At 37.6% G+C, this 17,767-nt stretch overlaps 1 protein-coding gene across 20 annotated transcripts in view; it reads left to right on the top strand.

Annotated features, from left to right (window-relative positions):
- The window catches only part of DAB1 (DAB adaptor protein 1), a 474,713-nt gene that overhangs the window by 343,528 nt on the left and 113,418 nt on the right, over nucleotides 1–17,767 (top strand). For 10 of the 20 annotated variants that reach the window (XM_052801584.1, XM_052801593.1, XM_052801580.1 and 7 more), the window contains one exon: nucleotides 9,198–9,397. In XM_052801584.1, the coding sequence (XP_052657544.1) occupies nucleotides 9,331–9,397 (67 nt within the window). In that variant the 5' untranslated portion in view covers nucleotides 9,198–9,330. Of the gene's footprint in view, nucleotides 1–9,197; nucleotides 9,398–14,350; nucleotides 14,450–17,767 lie in introns of those variants that run through there. The other 10 variants (XM_052801595.1, XM_052801598.1, XM_052801594.1 and 7 more) reach the window with 1 other exon arrangement.

Below are 17,767 nucleotides of genomic sequence, written 5' to 3'. Positions count from 1 at the left end.
TTGGCATTTGTCCTGTAACTGCTTCCCAGAGAGAATAAACTGTAGCATGACAGTAGAAGGTGAATGGTTCCTCACTGCATGCTACTTGGGTGATTTTTAAAAATGTTTAGAAAATAAGCATGGTTTTGTGATGCATTACCACTCATGCAGGTCCGTATACTCGTTTAGCTGCTTAAGAGTTCCCCATCTGAATAATCAAGGGCATCTTTTTTTTTCCTGACATTTTAGCCTGGCAGTGGCTTGATTTTTCTTTTAAGTAACTCCTTTTACAGTGTAAAATCACTTTTACACCTGATCACTTAGGCTTTGATTCTGTAAGTGCGTGATGTGGTTGTGTAGACCCCTTCAGTTGCATGGTTATAGCAGAGTGGAGACCAGTGTGTTTCCCTGTATGAATGTTTCTCTGTATGGAATTATGATACAGAAAACAACACCTGGCCCACGCAGGTTCAAGGGTTAGACTGTCGGGTGATATTTTTTTTTCCCCCTTTAGTATATTTTCCAGCTGTGGGAAGAGTGCTGTCTTTTATTAGTTAGAAACACTGCTGAATCTTACCCACAAACAGACAATGCATAGAGCCTGACTTCTTATGGGAGGTGCTTCCACCCTTTTAAAGTGGTTAACGTTCTTACTGATACAAAGCAGAGGCGTTTGTGGAGTAGTGTATAACATAATCAGACTGGTTTGAAATTTCTCAGTAAAATCTAGCAGCCGTTCTCAAATACTTCTGTTTGGTATCGTTCAGAAGTCTGCCTGCTGTTCGTCTTAGCAGTTGTGTGGAATTATCTTCATGAGTGACATTGCTGGTTTGAAGACTGGAGTATTTAAATGGAATTGTAAAAAATATTCCTGTAGCTAAAACTCATTTACAAGACTATTTAAAATACTGATATTTGTCAGTTGTGGAACAACAACGTAAAAATAATTTTTGCTTGTATGTGTAAACTCATACTTACGGTCGCAGAAAGCTTTTTCCCCTTTGCTCTGCTAGTCAATGAACTTTGGTAGAAGTCTGGTGGTTGGGTTTGGTGTAATAAATCAAAAGTCCGTTTACAGCGAGGTGAAGTCCTCTGATTAATTTTCCTAATACTTAATTGGTAGGGAACAAGGGCTGAGTGTTGAAAAATAGCAGTGAATAAAAATCTTGGCATAGGGTTTTTTTGTTGTTGTTGACATTGGGAAAGTTTGCTTTGCTTTGCTGTAATGTCAGAAAGCATTCAGAAAATTGAAGGGCATGATGTATAGGTTAACTCGTGACTGAGCAAATCTCAAAGGGACTTGAAAAAGTTGGTGCAAAATTCACATCCGTTAAGAAGGCCAGTATAAAGCATCACTTCAAGCTCTACTTCAGATTTCAAAGTATAGCTTAAGTTTGGATCTTGTGTAGGTATTGTGCTGTATTTTATTTAAAATGAATGAGAGGGTGAGTCCCAGTTCAGTCTCACTTGCAATATTAAGGAAGTCATCTTGAAATTAAAAAAAAAAAAAAAAAAGAGCTGAATTAAGATACTTCCATAAAGGACAGGAGATTAATAAGTTGCCTTCAACTTACTGTGCCACTTAAAAAACATGCTGAGCTGTCCAGGATGTGAGACATTTAATTCCATAACCTTTTCTTCCAATTAGAAGGCACAGATTCTGATTGTGAGGAATTTGCATTTAAATATAAAACGTAGTGTCTCTGACATTGCTTTTATCTTCTCCCTGGTGATGCTCCTGACTGCATACTTCTCCCTTTCCTTCAGTGTGATGATTGCACCACCGTGCTTTAGTAATCATTTAACAGGTCTAATTACAGAATACTGTGATCCCAACTGTGTACTTTGTCCTTTTTCCCTTCTTAGTCTTCACTCCGTTTCTGTAGTGTCGAGAGGATCGCAAAAGAACCATTCTTCTGCTTTGCAAAAATAAATTCCAAAGACCCTGCTTTGGTAATGTACAGATTTGCATTTTCTTGTTGCTTTAATGACATTGAATTTTAGACATATAGGGGTTGGTTGGTCTGGTGTTGTTTACATCAGTCACGCCGGCATAACTTCACTGACACTAATGCAGATACACCAGCATAAAATTGGTGTAACTCCAACTCCATTAAAATCAATGGAGTTACGCCAATATAAGTCAAATGTAACGCTATTGATTTTGTGCTGGTGTGACTTTATTGACTTTAATGTAGGTAAGGCAGTTTTCTGCTAGTGGAACTCAGATAGCAGTCAGGCTGTGCCTGGGCAGCATTTGTAGCAGTTGTGAGTTTTGTTTTTTGTTTGCTCTTACACAGCATTATTAGAAATTCTTTTTCTTTTCTGCCTTATGGTCGACAATGTAGTAATCTGGGAATGGTGAAGTCTTGGTGTAATGCTATTCATATAGGAAAAGCATTTAGGTAATTCAGTTTCACTGTAAGCACAGGGAATCTTTAGTCCAATCTGACTTCCTATGTTATCTGGTAACATAGCAGCCTCTCAGTATCAGAGGAATGAGGTAAAGTTTTTAAGCCTGTGCTGTTCAGTGGCAGTGCTCTTTTTTATGTAATACCCTGCAAAAGCTTACAAATAGCACTTTGAGTGGAGTTTTGCATCTCGGATCAGGAAAATATGCTTAAAGGAACAAGGTGTGTTGTATTTATACCCCCAGCACATGGGGGTTGTTACTTGTTTTCAGCTCCCTGCACTGGAGTTGCATTCTTTGCCACACAGGCAGAGGAGAAGCAAACATGAGCCTGTGTATTGCTGCCTTCCCAGGGTCTGGTGGGAGAGTGCTGGGAAGTCAGCGTGTGTCTAGCCTTTTCCAGGACTGACTTGTTTTGTTCAAGGCTGCAAATGCACATGTCCAGCAGACTTGCACGCTTTCTTGTAGAATTGAAGGCATACAGTGCTGCCACGACTGTTTTTGATAACTGTCATTTCCATTTTGATTTCCAGCCTTTAATTTTCAGTGGCAATAGGTTTGGGTTTTGATTCTGTCCCTTCTAGCCTTGCAAGACTCCTGAAAGCAATGCTACTCGCGTTGTTTGATGATGCTCCCAGGTATATACCTAGCTCAAAGAAGAGGTAGGTGTTAACAAAACCTCTGGAAGGGATGTTAAATGTTACTTCACAGACTTGAAGCTGATAGCTTATTATTGGAAATCAGACTGAGACCAACTGGAGGGAACACAGCAGCACTGGAATTACACAGCACTAGTTCTGGCCAGCAATAGAGCAGAACAGGGGAGAGCAGCAATTCCTGGGTTCTCAGAGCTGGGTGGGGGGTTTTTGTTTTGTTTTTTAAAAAAAAGGCTTTACACTGTGATTATAGAAATTCTTTTAAGACTATGGATTTCATGTGGAAAGCATGGAAGGAAAAAGTATGAATACTTTTCTACTGGTCTTTAGCAACTGGCTCAAATCTAGCAGTTTTTCTTAAAAGTATCTGAATATCCTTTCGCAGAGAAATTACGAACTGACATCATGTATGTAGTTTTTCCTGAATGCAAAATGGCATTCTTTGAAAGTATATTTCAAAAATACTGTTACAGCAAGGTCAATGTGTTCTGTTTTGCCTTTGTTTCCAGAATGCTGTCCTCTGTAATATAAAATAGAAACTGTAATATTAAAATGAAATGTTAGTAATTTCCCATTAAAAATGTTGATGAAATCAATTCATTACTGTGAAAAGCGTGTTTTTAATCCAGTCAGCACTTTCTAGTGAGTAGAAAATTCACAGCATTTCTGGTGAATAATTGGTGAGGTAGAGTGTAGTATTCACCACTACATGGAGTGATTTCCAGGAGGAATTTTAGTAATTATTCCTGCTGTCATTGGAATACTAATAAACATCTTTCTTTGGAAATATTTTATAGGTCAATTTTTTGGCAAGATGCTCTTCTAGTGGTAAATCAGCTTCAGTGGTGCTATTTACACAATCTGAGGAACTGGGTAGCATGCCTGAAAGATGCCCTACAGATAGAATAATGAAGCATATTGCAAAGCACAATAAATTTAATAAAATGTGTTATTGGCCATAGTTACACGTAGGTTTTTTAAAAACAAGCTGCTTGTTTTCAGGAGATAAGAGAAGTATTTTATAAATACAACTGAACAAATAGCAACTATATACAATGGGAAATTAAATGTTATGGTTTGAGTACTAGGTAGTTTTCTGATGTCGGAAGAATTAAAAAGGGTTAATCAGGAAGTGCTGGTCTGGTGTCCCACTACAAACAGTACAGACAGCATAATAAAGCACATAAATCTCCTCCCTTCATCTTTATATATAGAAAATTAGAGGTGGACAGGAGTACTTGCTCATTTTAGAGCAAACAAAACTAAGTATGAAATATGGAGCGGTTGTGAGTCTTTGCAAGCTGTGTAACTTAGGGAGGTAGCAGGAGGAAGAAGTAGGGTGCTGGGTTTCAGAGGAGCGTTTGCAGTTTGTAAGGGGAGATTTGAGGAGCTAAACTGAGCACTTGGCTTTCTGCATGTCTGCTGAGGGAATGAATTTTTGTGGGGGTTCTCTTTGTGTGCATGAGCAGTAAGCTTGCTTTCACCTTTACAGGCAACAGGCGTACCAGTAAAGAAATTGCAGGAAAAAGCAGTGATTGACATGCCATGCTGTGACAGAGTCATTTGACTTTGTCACTAAAAACAGTTTATTATGCTGTTCTGTGGGCAAATGACAAAACTAGGGAAGAGAGGCTGGGCACATGCAACAGTCTAACGGAGATTGTTTTGTTTTGCAGGCTAGCCAGAATTTTAATGCATAAGCTGGCTTAGATTTCGCTGCTAAACACTTTGTTATAGAATTTGCTTTAACGAAATATCTACACAGAGGTCTTCTGTTTACTTTTCCTCCTTATTTTCTCCTCTGTGTCAGTATCTTAAGCTCCCTCTTTTACCTCATCTTCCTCATTTTCTAATTCTCACTTATAGGCCTTATTAACTGAAATATATCAGTAGGTTTTGGACCAGTCCCTTGGGTTTCAGTTTGGAATTAGTGTAGTGCATCCTGTGAAAGATTAATACTCTGATACCAAGTAGCTTCCTGCAGGATGTTCACAAGACCTGACCGTTAGGGAAATGAGCTGATGAGTACAAAACATTGTGAGCAGCTCCAAAGGGTTTCATGGCCTTCTCTCTCTGGAAGGGTATAAAGGGCACTGGTGGCTAGGATGGGTTTTTCCACTGCCTGTTCGTGTGCGGTCCCACTGAAGTTCTCTGTTCGGCTTTGTGGTCAGATGAGAAGTTGATGAGTAACATTTTTCTCCCTGGATACCAGCCCTTTGCTCTTGAACTGTTTTCAGTTTTCCAGGATCCCAGCACTTTAAAAATAATTTTGCCACTTATATTTTGCCCTTTTAATATGTTTGGGCTTTGTTTAATACTTGCAATATCATGGGCCTCAACGTTCCCTTACAGGTGATTATATTGGGTGCTTTGGAGGAAAGGAAATGAATCGCAAAACTTCAGAGGTATAGAAGCAAGAGCTAAGGATGGTGGCATGGTTTTTGTTTTGTCAAACCAGGGTTTAGGAGGTACCACCCTCTTGTCAAATCCCACTTTGGGGCTGTGGAGAACTTAAATACCTACGGAATGCCGGGGCTTAGTTTCAAATCCTTTCTAAGACTGCTTTTCCTTTACATAAGCAGATGGAAACTGGTTTCAGGGGAGGGAACTTCTTAAGTTTTGAAGCCCTGAAGAAAATTAATAAATTCATGTATTTTAAAGCCAGAGGGGAAGTATTATGATCATCTTGTCTGACCTCCTTCATAACTTGGGCCAGGGGAAGTCTCCTAATAACCCCTTCATGAGCTCGCTCAACCGTGGTTGAAAAGACAAATGATTTGACAGAAATTGTTGTTTTACAAATGCGTGGGGGAGGCGGGCGGAGCATGTGACTAATTTCCCTGTGCATAAAAGGTCCAACCTGTGTTAATCCTAACTACAAAGTGAATTTACAAAAATATTTCTTCACTAAGGCTTTAGGTTTTATGCTGGCGTAGGAGTAATGCAGAGTGCAGGCTTAAGACTTCTCTTGGAATTAAAAGCCAGTTAATTCCAGAATGCGCTGATTGTGTTCCTGCTGTAGCCACTTAATAAGGGAACAGAAAATGTCAGTATTTTGTTAAAACGAAGAGCTCTGAATCCTCTTTAGGAAAAGCTGAGGCATGCACATAACATTGTAATAGCTGGAACAGTAACAAGGCACACAAGAAGACCGTTAGAGTGGATATGTGTAAGATGATGGATTTTTTTTTTTTTTTTTTTTTAATGCAGCTAACAAAATTTTGTCTTTAGAGCAGGGAGAAAAATGTGGCAGAACTGATCAAAGAAAATAGCATCTCATTGATAAAACACATGCTGCAGTACTTCCCATAGTTGGAAGACCGTAGTATTTAATAGCGGTGACCTAGATTGGAGGAGACAATAAAAGCTGTTGCGGTGAAGAGCAGATTGACTGCCATTCTCATCTGGGTAATAAACGGCTGAAATATGGACAGTGTATGAAAGTTTACTAATGTAGCTTACATAAAGACCTATACTTTCGGAGGAATTGTCTCTGTAGCAAATTCAGTTTGAACTATAGCTTGCATCTGACAGATGTTTATGTGCTCCTGTGCAAAGATACCTATTACTTTATTCAAAGATCTACGAGCCTGCGAGAGTATGACCTGATTAGGTTTTAAAGTAAATCAATATGTGAACCTGTCCAAAAATAGACATGCATTTATTTTAAAAAATATTACTCAGTGGGATAGCCTCGAGGGGATATAGGTTTTCTGGAGAGTTTCAAATGAGATAGCAGTCATATGTTGTTATTTTAAAATATTCAGTGCCATTCAGATGCTACTATTTCAACTATCCTGTTGAACGTAGTTGGCAACAGGAGGTTACATTCTTGATGCTTTGTAGCTTAGAAGACAACAGTCTTCTAAGACATTAAAAGTTGCTTAACTCTTGACCATAGGGGTATTTTGCATTTAAATTTTTTTCTTTGTTTTGTTTTTTTTTATAAATGGACCTATTATAAATATTTTCCTTTTGTTAAGTGGTTCATGTTAGTGCTTCTTGTAAAGTTATGCAGTTAACCTTTAGGTAAATGTAAATCCAAATTCTAGAAAAATAAACTGTCAATCCAGCTGTGACTTGAGTGATGCTTTAAGTGCCAATGAACTGTAAAGACTGATGCATCCCTACTGTGCTGTAAAACTAAATATTATTAAATTGGGTTGTGTGCAGGGGGAGGGGCAGGAGATGGGGGTTGCGAGGGACATCTGTTCTCTGCAGCGCTTTTCTCCCTGTTTGGTGGGGGGATTTCAAGCGTAAGTTAAGAGCGACTGTATCGACGGCGGGGTGAGGTGGTTCCCTGGCAGCACAGTGAACGCATCGATCTGTGCCGGGGCCCAGCAGTCACTGCACGTGGCATCCCACCGTGACCACGTTTGGGGGAGAGACGTCTCCCTGTCCATGGACCTGGCCAAAGTGTGCTTCACATCTGGAAAGGCTGTCAATTTTGGGGCTGTTATCTTATTCCTTTTCTCTCTGTGATCAACCTTCATTTGCTTTGTCCTTTTCTACGGTTTTCTTAACTAAGATTGTTAATCAAAAAGCTTTTAGTTTATTCAGGTGTTCCAAGAAGGTGTATTTCGCAAGCACTGCAACTTTGATTTGTAAGTTGCTTTATTTTGCCTCCTTTTTGCTATGCGGCACGTATTCAGACTCCTCCATAGAGGAGGAACAGGGAATTTTGTATTTCAAAATCAGTTCAGCAGATTTTGAAAAGCTATCTTTGAATATTCCATAATACACATACAGATTTGAAGAGCTTATTAAAGAAAGCCCCTGACACACTTCAGCAATATTAAATCACTTCAGATGGTGCATGGCAGTGTAATGTTACTGAAGCATTTTAAAATGTTAAAAGAGCCTGGATTTGAAAGTACTAGTGGCTTCACAGCCCTTACTGTGAAAAGTGATTTGAACTGTCAAAATTATTTCAATGTTTGTGGTGTATTACTTTCTTAAATGACAGAGAAGGGACATTAGTAAATAACTATAACTGTAGTTAATCTCTGGCCAGCTAACCAGCTGATATGGTGGGTTAATTTCTTTATTAAATGCATATTTAATAACTGGGCAGCTGTTCAGACAGGCCAGATGGACTTCACTGTAATTGTGCTAATAATGAGAACTTTTTCACAAAAAGAAAGGGCAATAAGAAGATGCATTTAGTGAGGGAACATCATGACAAATGGCTTTAGGACAGTATGGTCCTCTGCCCTCAACAGACTGGCTGAAGTAGGTGGCTCATCCTTCAAAGAAAGAAGGAACAGCAATAAGAATTGGAGTAATGGTTTATTCTTTGCCTGATTGTTTATTCTTTGTGTATTCTTTGCTTCCACAGCCCATACATCCCCAGTCCTACTTGCAGCCTTACAGCCAGCCTTCCTCATACTGCTCCGGCACATTTCTGCAGTTATTGCTGTGGGTTCACAGCCGGTGCATTTGTGTATCTCCCCAACAAACACATGTTATGTAAAGCTGTAGTTTGCTCTCTGAATGTTATCTTTTTGCCCCCTATCCCATTTGTATTTTGTAGGTTTAATGAACTGTATTTTCAGAGTTCTTTACAAGAAAAATTACTAGATGGGTGTTAAGAATTACAGCTTTGTTTACATGGAGGCAGATTCTTTTATGCTGGAAACATTATCATAAGCAAGAGGAATGGTAAAGTGTGATGTTCTTAGGATGAATAATGAATACATTTTTCATTTGTCTTTGTTCAAGTAGGAGAAGGAAAGCATTCAAAGAGCATTTGAGGAGTAAAAATCTGAACTTACTATCTGGCAATATGTTTTTACCTCGGAATTGTTGCATTTAAGAATTGAGTCCTTGCGGAATGTTCTGCTTTTGGTGCCATTTCCAGCTACTTCCCAGATCATAGTCTTTGTCCTCCAGTTGCTGGTCCAGAAGTACAGGTCTTCTGTACACCTTGTGTGGTGTCTCTAGCCTGTGAAGACATCGCAGATATGCCAAAACATCTCAAACAGGACTAGATGACTGTGTTTAAGCATCTAAAATTGTGGGCAATTGACTCTGTAGATGTAGAACTTCATAGGTTTCTTTCTCAGTAAGCTTGTAATGGTTTGCCTTTTTTTTTTTCTTTTATGTTTTAAACTCAGAAAATGACAGTTACTTTTTGTTTCCTTCTTTAACAGCACTCAAAAGGAGTGAATGAGATGAACTGTTTGGGTTATAGTATCTGAAAGGCTAAATTATTCTCTTGGAGAGACGTTCTAAATGAGCCTGACCGAGATCCTGGATCTGTGTGACGAGGACTAAGGATATAGGATGTCAACTGAGACAGAACTTCAAGTGGCTGTTAAAACCAGCACAAAGAAAGACTCCAAAAAGAAAGGTAGTGACTCATTTCTCTTTATTTGTGTATATTTTGTTCTTTAATCAGCTCCTACATCAGCCACCTTTTATGCATCTGTGATTCTTCTGTTATCTGTGCGCTCAGTGAAAGTACAATTTTTAAGCCCAGTGGAAGTCTGGTGTGGGAACATGGGATTTGATTCTCTGATATTAAAAATATATCTTATTGAAATATATTTAAAAAGTAAGAAAGAACTCATGTATTACAGTTCATTAATTTTTACTCTATTTGTATATTGCAGTTGTTTCACAAATGGAACTACAATTTTTAAAATTACTCTTAGCAAAAGATAACTTTTTTTTCTCTGTTGATGAATACATTTTCTTCTAAAGGCTTTGTTTCTACTTTGTTTTGAACTAACCAGAGCTTAAATGCACTATCTGTTACTGGAGGTTGAATCTTTCCGACACTTTGTGAAGTTACAGAGAACTCATTAGCAATCTATAGAGACATTAATTGTCATCTGATAAAGGAAATATAAACAAAGAGGAGGAAAACTCAAAGTTAAGGAGAAGCTATGAATAAATGCATGGTTGGATAAGTTCATATTTGTATTTACAATTTTGCATCAGATTGTAGGGCAGTTCTTCAGACTGCTAAGCATGAGAAATGGGACAATATGAATTTGGTGCTTATGAATAGGAGTATTGAAAGATTTGTAGCAGGGATTTTTATCCATCCATTTTTATCAGTATTTTTATTGCTTATGGTTTTAAGTACTGATGAACTTGGATGCCAAGACCTTGAACTCTAGGGGTAATTAATGTTGTTCTGTGTAGCCGTCTTTGATTTTTATTTTTTTTAAACCTATACTGATAATGAAATTGAGATTGAAAACAGATTTAATATGAATTGCTTGAATAAAATAAAAGAATGAAACAAAAAGAAAAAATAATTTAATGGTTTTAATACTTGAGGCAGCAAGATTTGAACTTTCCTGTGACCTTTTCATTTTGTCATCCTGTTTCTTTTTTGTGGGTATATAATTTAGCCATTTACTTCTGAGGATTTTTTATATTTTTTTTTAAGACAAAAAATATTTCTCATCTTTGCTTATATATGTGTGTGTTGCAAATTTTACTTGTCTTAGATATCTGATCAATAACTTGTTCAACTTCTGGATAGCTATACCTCTTACTGCAGCGATTCTACCAGACCAGCAATTAAGGCTTTGTGTTTGCTATAGCTTTTGGATCAGAAATCTTTATATTAGCGTTTTTAAAAAGAGACACAGCAGTTAAACGTTTTTAAGCATTTGTTTGGGAAGATGGTTTAGAATCCTTACGACTACTCTAGGCCTAAACTCACAAGGAAAAAATGATTCATTTAAGACAAAAAAGCTGTAGTTTGGAAAGGCAAAAATAGGGAAAATGATGTAAACGAGAATGTGATCTGAGGGAGATGTTCAAGGCAAGTAAAGAAAGTAAAGGCGGTTTGGTTGTATGATCATTCAGTATTTTGGGGCAGGCAGGAAATTTAAAAATGTCAGTTCTTTGCAATGTGGGTAACATATTTTTGATGTGTGTCTCCTGTGTTATTTCTTCTGCTGGAGGGTGAAACTTTTGAAAATGGCAAACAACTGTTTTAGGAACTTGATGTTTATGTTAATAAAATATTCAGCATCCAACTTCTAAAAACATTTTCATAAATCATAATAAGTGAATGCTTCTCTGCACAAAATCTGATTCTATCCCCCAAATGGAAATTCTGAGAATTGCCTTTACTGCTGAGAAGAAGTATAAAATATGTTCTATGGCAGCGATCAGAGCTCCTTGCAGTGTGTACAAGTATCTGAAGAACTGGAAGGAACAGTGTATGGCAGTAGCACATCTCCAGAATTAATCTTGTTCTATTGTATGTGCAAGTCTGAGTGCATGTGATCACATCCAGCCATCTGAAGGCCTTGTGGTACAGTGAATGCTTTATACAGACAAGGTATACAATTCAGGCAGTGTTTGCTATTCAAATCCCACATAATGAAAGTCAAAAGAAACTTGGTGTGCTCATTTACTTGTCATTGAATTGTATTTGCGTATATTTCAACAAATGAGCCCTCCCCTGTATAGTGTGAATGATGAGCATGTGAAAAACAGGCAGGGTTTTTTTTCTGCTTTTTTTCCCCAAGTTCATTAACTGCAAGCAGTGACAGGTAGCAAGTACTAACATGAAGTTTCTAATGTTACTAATCAATGAGTTTGATTATGCAATGGAACTGAGTATTCCCAAGAAATTAGTCTTTGCTTTATAAACAGAAATTTCAGCTGTAGTGTATTTCCAGTGAATCAGGTTTTGTTGTACTTCTGCAAGAGCCATGCAACCATTTCCATCCAGAGCAGGGAGGGGCCTCTTTTGGTGTATTATCTATCATTCTGGTAGTTCTCCTGCCATCTGCAGTTCACAGCACTGCGCTGAGAAAGAGCAGTAAGTTTGAGAATAACTTCCTAATGGAATGTCTGTCCCACAGATGTATCCCGTGCTGAAGATCTAGGGTGACTGAAAGGGGGTGAGGATTAGTATGGAGTTAGAGCATGGGACAGGGTTCTTTTCCTGATCTCAGCATAAGTCTTCTGTGTAGTGTCATCTAAATCTTTAGCGCTCTCTATATCTGTATAAGGATATAGTAAGGTAGTGTTTCTTATTTGAAGTGTTGAAGTAATACAAAGCTTAATTCCTAAGATTTGTAACGCATCTGAATATAAAATGTGATAAAATGTTAGATAAATGCAAGCTGCTCTTCTTATTGAAGTACTATGGCCAAAAAGAAATTGATGGTTATTCAGATGATGCGACTTGTATGTTTGTGGTATAGTGCCTACCTTGAGTTAAAGGCACTGTAATATCATTAGTTAAGCAAACAATTTGATAACTTGGACAGGTTAGAGGAAAGGTCTGGGAGGAGTCTCACGATACTCAGTGGATGGACTAACTCCCTGCAGCGGGGTGTGATGTGTGTTTGAAGTTCTTTTATGGTTTCTTGAAACTGTTTTTAGGCTCTGTTGCATAGATTACTGATTTTTGGGTGATAGGGAAATAGTTTGATTTCTGCTGCAGATGAGGCAAGTGACATTAATGCTCCTGCAAAGTTACGGATTTTACCAAATATTTCTTTTATGTGTTGGGAACACTTATCTCTTTTTGTAGTCATATGCAGAGCAATTCTCTTACAAGAGATTATTAAAACATTTCTCATTAGGCACAGTGTTTTTACAGCCATAAGCTTTCTAGTCATGGTCAACTCTTCAGTTTCTCTGTGTTGTCATCAGAGCTGGTTTGTAAAACAGTATTCTGTCCCAACACTAAAGGATTATTACTATAGTTAGGACAAGGACTTGCATACAAAATCCTCTCAGAAGCTGCTATTTAAGTAGAATCGCAGCTGTGAAACTCTAATGTACTATAGGTAAGTTCAATATTAACATAATATCAAATTTTAATTTTGTATGTTAACATTATCACCCTGGATAATCTTAAAAATAGGCTGTTAAAAAATTAAGTACTAATTTTGCCTTTTATTCAGTCAACATTGATCCGATGGATCCAGAATTTGCTGGGCTCTAGAAATCCTACCTGGTCACACTCCCAGCAGAGGGTAGGAGTTTTAACTGACTTGAAGACACAGTTATGAAAATGGAGGTGAGCCAAGCACCTCCTTTCCTCTCCAGATTGTCACTTCTTGCTCCCATGTACTGTGAAGATGCTTACCATTTGAGGACCTGTGTTTCACCCTGACCTCTACAGCCCTCCTTTCTAAACTTTATTCCATCTTATGGGCTTACAACGCACTAGATGCTATTAGTGGAGATTATATTTCTGCCATCCCCCACCTCCAGCCCTAATCTTCATGCCACTCTTGGCTGATATCTACTAGTAACTGTGGTGTAATTACCTATTTTGAGAACTTGCTCAAATTTTAGAAGACATCTTGAAGAGGTTTCACATTGCTCTCTAAAAAGAAAGAATGCAAAATTCTCAGGAGATTTAGAAAGCTCTATTCTAGGACTTTTTTGGTGATTTTTTTTTTTCTTATGAGTTTGCCAAAAATCATATGTTCTTCAAGAAGCATTTAGAGAATTAATGATTCAAATAATGCTCTTAAAGGCTGATTTTATTTCATTTGTTTATGTCATCTGGTTCATTGAGAGGTGAATAAAAATTACGTGTTTGTACCATTCAGGATAGGAAATTAGAATTTTTTATTAGCCAAAGTTGTTAGAAACATAAACCATGTTTGTCCTGTAGTACATGGGGAAAAGCCATTTTATAAGTGTGTATGGATTATTGAATCAAATTGAAAACATTTACTTGAGCCTATTGGAATTAGAATTGATTTAGAAACCTCTTTGGGCGAAATGTGTTGCATTGATGTTGAATCCACACTGACAACTGCCTTGGAAAATCTCTTCTTGCAAAATTAACTTAAACAGGAAAACTGAAATGGGAGGTCAGTAAAGAAGTGAGCTAGGCTACCAAATTTGAATGCAGATCTGCACCTGCTTGGGGAGAGGCCAGGAGACTTTTCTAGCAATTTGGTTTCTTCCTCTTGCACTTAAATTCCGTAATTATTCTTTTCGAAGCTTAGGATTTTTTGCAAAATCATCTCTCATTATATCCCCTATTGTAAGACTTTTGAGTCAATTTTCAAAATGACAGGGACTTTTAAAAATGGAGGCAAGATACAAAGAGGAGCTCAGGCATGTTGACAATCAGCATAACGATCATTGATGCTAAGGATCCCCATGGGTGAAATTCTCTTATTTAATAGGTTTCCACTGTAATCCGTGGGAAGCACGTGGCATCTGGAAACAGATTTCACAGTAGGCAGGCCGCCAAGCCGGGGATTGCTGTAACTAGCCAGTAGGAACATGAAATTTAGAGAGGGTGTGATGTGCTGTGTCTGTACCAGAGCTAGACGCCTTCTCACAGCCATGAGTTGGGCACTTTGTTTTGACTGAATGAATATACAAGTTCTGAAGCTGTGCTTGAGGAGGGAAAGCGAGAGCGGACTCCGCTCAAGGGGCTGTTTAATGCCAGGTAAGGAATTACCCTGCTTGCACCAGCAGAGCAGAGGGAGTTGCATGGCAGTGCTTTCTTGGCGGTAGAAGATCCAAGTTTGATCCTCTTGAGATCAGAATGGCAAAAAGCTTAAGTGTCCCATTTTAACTGTCTTGACTACTAATTAAAAGGCGTGCAGTGGCTCCAGAACCATTCATGTGTATATCGGACTGGGCCTCTGGCAGAGTCACATCCCTTTCCTGGGTCTTTTAAACTCTAATGAGAGACTGGAGTCTGTCTAACTATCTAAAGGAAAACCTTTGCATCCCCAGAAGCAAAACTCTAGTCGTACTAAGATCAAACAGGAGGTACCTAGTTAGTTTAAAAGCCTTTGGGGATAAGCAGCCTTTAAACAAGGTTATGTTTTGTCATTTTCAGTTTTCATCATAGGTGCCTAATGCTACCCAAGTCCTGTTTTGGGTTTCTTAGACCTCATGTGAATCTAATCTTTGGACTAATCATTTGGTTGATATGAAAGTTACAATTTTGCTGATACGTAGAAATCTCAATGCAGTTTTTACAGGTTCATTTCCAGATTGGAACTTCAGTTTAAATTAATGAGTGCTATGAACAATGACGGTGGATTTTTTTTTTTTTTTGTTATTTAACCTTTTTTTAACATTATGATCAGCTAACAACAATTAAAGCATTATCACTGTAATGAGGCATTTCAAGTAGTCAGAGTGGCATAGGTTCATTTATTTTTCTGATGACACAGCTAAGATTCATGGCATCCAGCAAAATTCGAATTTGATCTAAAGAGTGATGAAAGAGGGGCACAGTCAGGAGGTTATTTCATTGATGGGGAGTGGATTTGCTTTGTTTCCTTGCAGTAGTTATGAGTTTTTCAATAATTTATAGATCAAGTAACAGCAACATTAATTGATATACTAATTGTGTCCACATGCCTGCCTTTAACGAATCTCTTTTGTGAAATGGTTACTGACAATATTAATTGCACATCTTTTGAGTCTTGATATAAGTTATGAATTCATTCTCAAGTTGAAAGAGGGTGGGAAAATCATTAATTTTGACATTGTGTAGCTATAATTAACAAGAGTTATCCAATAACCTATGATAAATTAGAGAGCTCATGAATTCTATCTTAAATACCGTGTTCCACCAAAGGGGGTCCATGGTTGTGTTAATTGAAGCGTTCTTGGAGGGTGATGGATGCTGTCTCTTGTTGCGGTTAAAATGTTTACTGTTGGTTGTAATTGAGAGACAGATCTGCCTAAGTTAAGGTTGGAACTCTTGTTACTTTGCTGCTCCTAAGTAGAGGAATAAATAATCTGTTGAGTGTTAAGAATAACATTTCCTGAGAGCTTCTGTTATGCTATCATTTCTCAATGTTTTAACAGTCGTCAAAGCATTTCAGTTGAAACTAGTAATTAGGAGCTTAATGCAATGCATGTTCCACAGAGGATTTGACTCTTGTAACAGTCATTAAATACAGGTGGGTGTTACTGTGCTCCAAGGTTGGCTCTACATTAGGAAATCAGTTGATTGCTGGCAGTGAGGATCACCTATGAATCCAGTTCAGCCTGTGCTATACATTGTTTCTGGCTTCATCCACTTACACTGTTAGTCTATGTCTCAGGTTTGATTGAAATATGGAGAAAGTGAGGGGCTGGGGCTGGTAAAGAGGTAGAACTTCCAAACAGGGAAAAAAATTAATTTTCAGGGAAACTTTTTCTCCTCTTGCAGTCATTGAAAACTCCCAGCAAAATTTGTATTAGGACCTTTGTAAATGAAAAGTTTTGTTTAGAGAGTTCAGGGAAGAAAATTCTGTCATGTAATGAATGTAACTGAGCAGGAGTGACCTAATTCATCCAGATTAGTAGCTAAAATGCCTCTAGAGGTTTGGATTAGTAGAAGTTTCCTAATATGGCTCACATAGAAATGTTCTACAGGGACAAGTATGTTGATGATGATAATGTTTTTATATCATTCTTCATCCAAAAATATTTGCTTGAGTAATAAATATTAATGAATGACATTTCTGTCAGCGTGTTGCATTATGTGCATTTGAACATTTCTACTTTTCTGAAACATTTTGCCTTTTCCATTGACATTATGGGAAATTCTGCAAGTAATAATAAAATACACCAAAGTGTTACCTCTAACCTGTACTTTACAGTGAGTATCAGCTGTATTGGTAAATGATCCCATTTTGCTGAAGGGAAATCAAAGACAAGTAAATCTGGAAAATTATCTTAGTAAATGAGTCACAAAGACTTCAGTTGAAAAATAACTGTGTCCTTAATCTTTAATGTCACAGACCTTTTGAACACTGATCACTTACTGTTAAGAAAAACTTGCCCACAAGATTGGTAGCCTTTTGAAGTATATTGTGGCTGAATTTGTAAGCCCTTCATTCATGCCTTATGGCATATTCCTCTTTAAGAGCTCAAAGAATTATATAGTGAATTTGGCCAAGTGATAAGCTCAAGACTCCCTGTGATAAATATGTCAGGCCCAGACATTCACTGTGCTCCTCAGGAGTAAAGAAAAGATATGGCTGTGATCCTTGTAGATGATGTGCTTTATCTATGGAATCAATATTGACATTACTGGCCATCCAGAATACAGATTATATAATATGTAATGTATTTGGGTTGTCCAACAGCACAGTGGATGAATGTGTATAACCCTCTTGAAAATTAATTCCTCTTAGAGATAAACATGTCCTCAAAAATAATTACATATTATTTGTATTATTTTTAACTAAACATTGTTATATATAATAGCTAGTGTTAGTGTAAAGACAGGAAAAAATGCATTTCTCTGATTTTACAGTTGGTTGGTTTTGCAGGTGAGACAATATATTTAGTTTGTTTAACTAAATAATGGATTTGTGTGGCCTTTTGTATGAAAGCAAAGGGCTGAATAAAAAGCAAAACAGTTTTTTCAGTTTTTTAAACTAGGCCAATTCATAGTGAAATCATGGGTAGGTGTATTATTACACTTAATTGATTTTTTTTTTTTCAGTTCTTTCAATGTGTATTTTATTGCAAGTGCCAGATGATCACATCTTAACGTATAGGTATAGATTTTGAGCAGGCATAGTGAGTATGAAAAAGAATCAAGGTCCCATGCGATGTAAGCAGCAAGAAAGAGAAATTTTTTTTAGAAGCTAGCAACCAATGCCAAACACAACTGAATGCATTTGTTTTTGCAGGAAAGGAGAAATCAGAGTACTTTTTGGTACCTTTGCTCTCCCAGGAATATGCCCCAAAAGATGTGTGTAGAGTCCTGGAGTCCTGCATGAAGTAGGTTTTGGATACAAAGGAAGAT

The sequence above is a fragment of the Harpia harpyja genome, chromosome 11, assembly GCF_026419915.1.
Source record: "Harpia harpyja isolate bHarHar1 chromosome 11, bHarHar1 primary haplotype, whole genome shotgun sequence".
NCBI classification, from domain to species: domain Eukaryota; kingdom Metazoa; phylum Chordata; class Aves; order Accipitriformes; family Accipitridae; genus Harpia; species Harpia harpyja.
The sequence above is the reverse complement of the archived record's forward strand: the minus strand, read 5'-3'. Positions and strand labels throughout refer to the sequence as shown.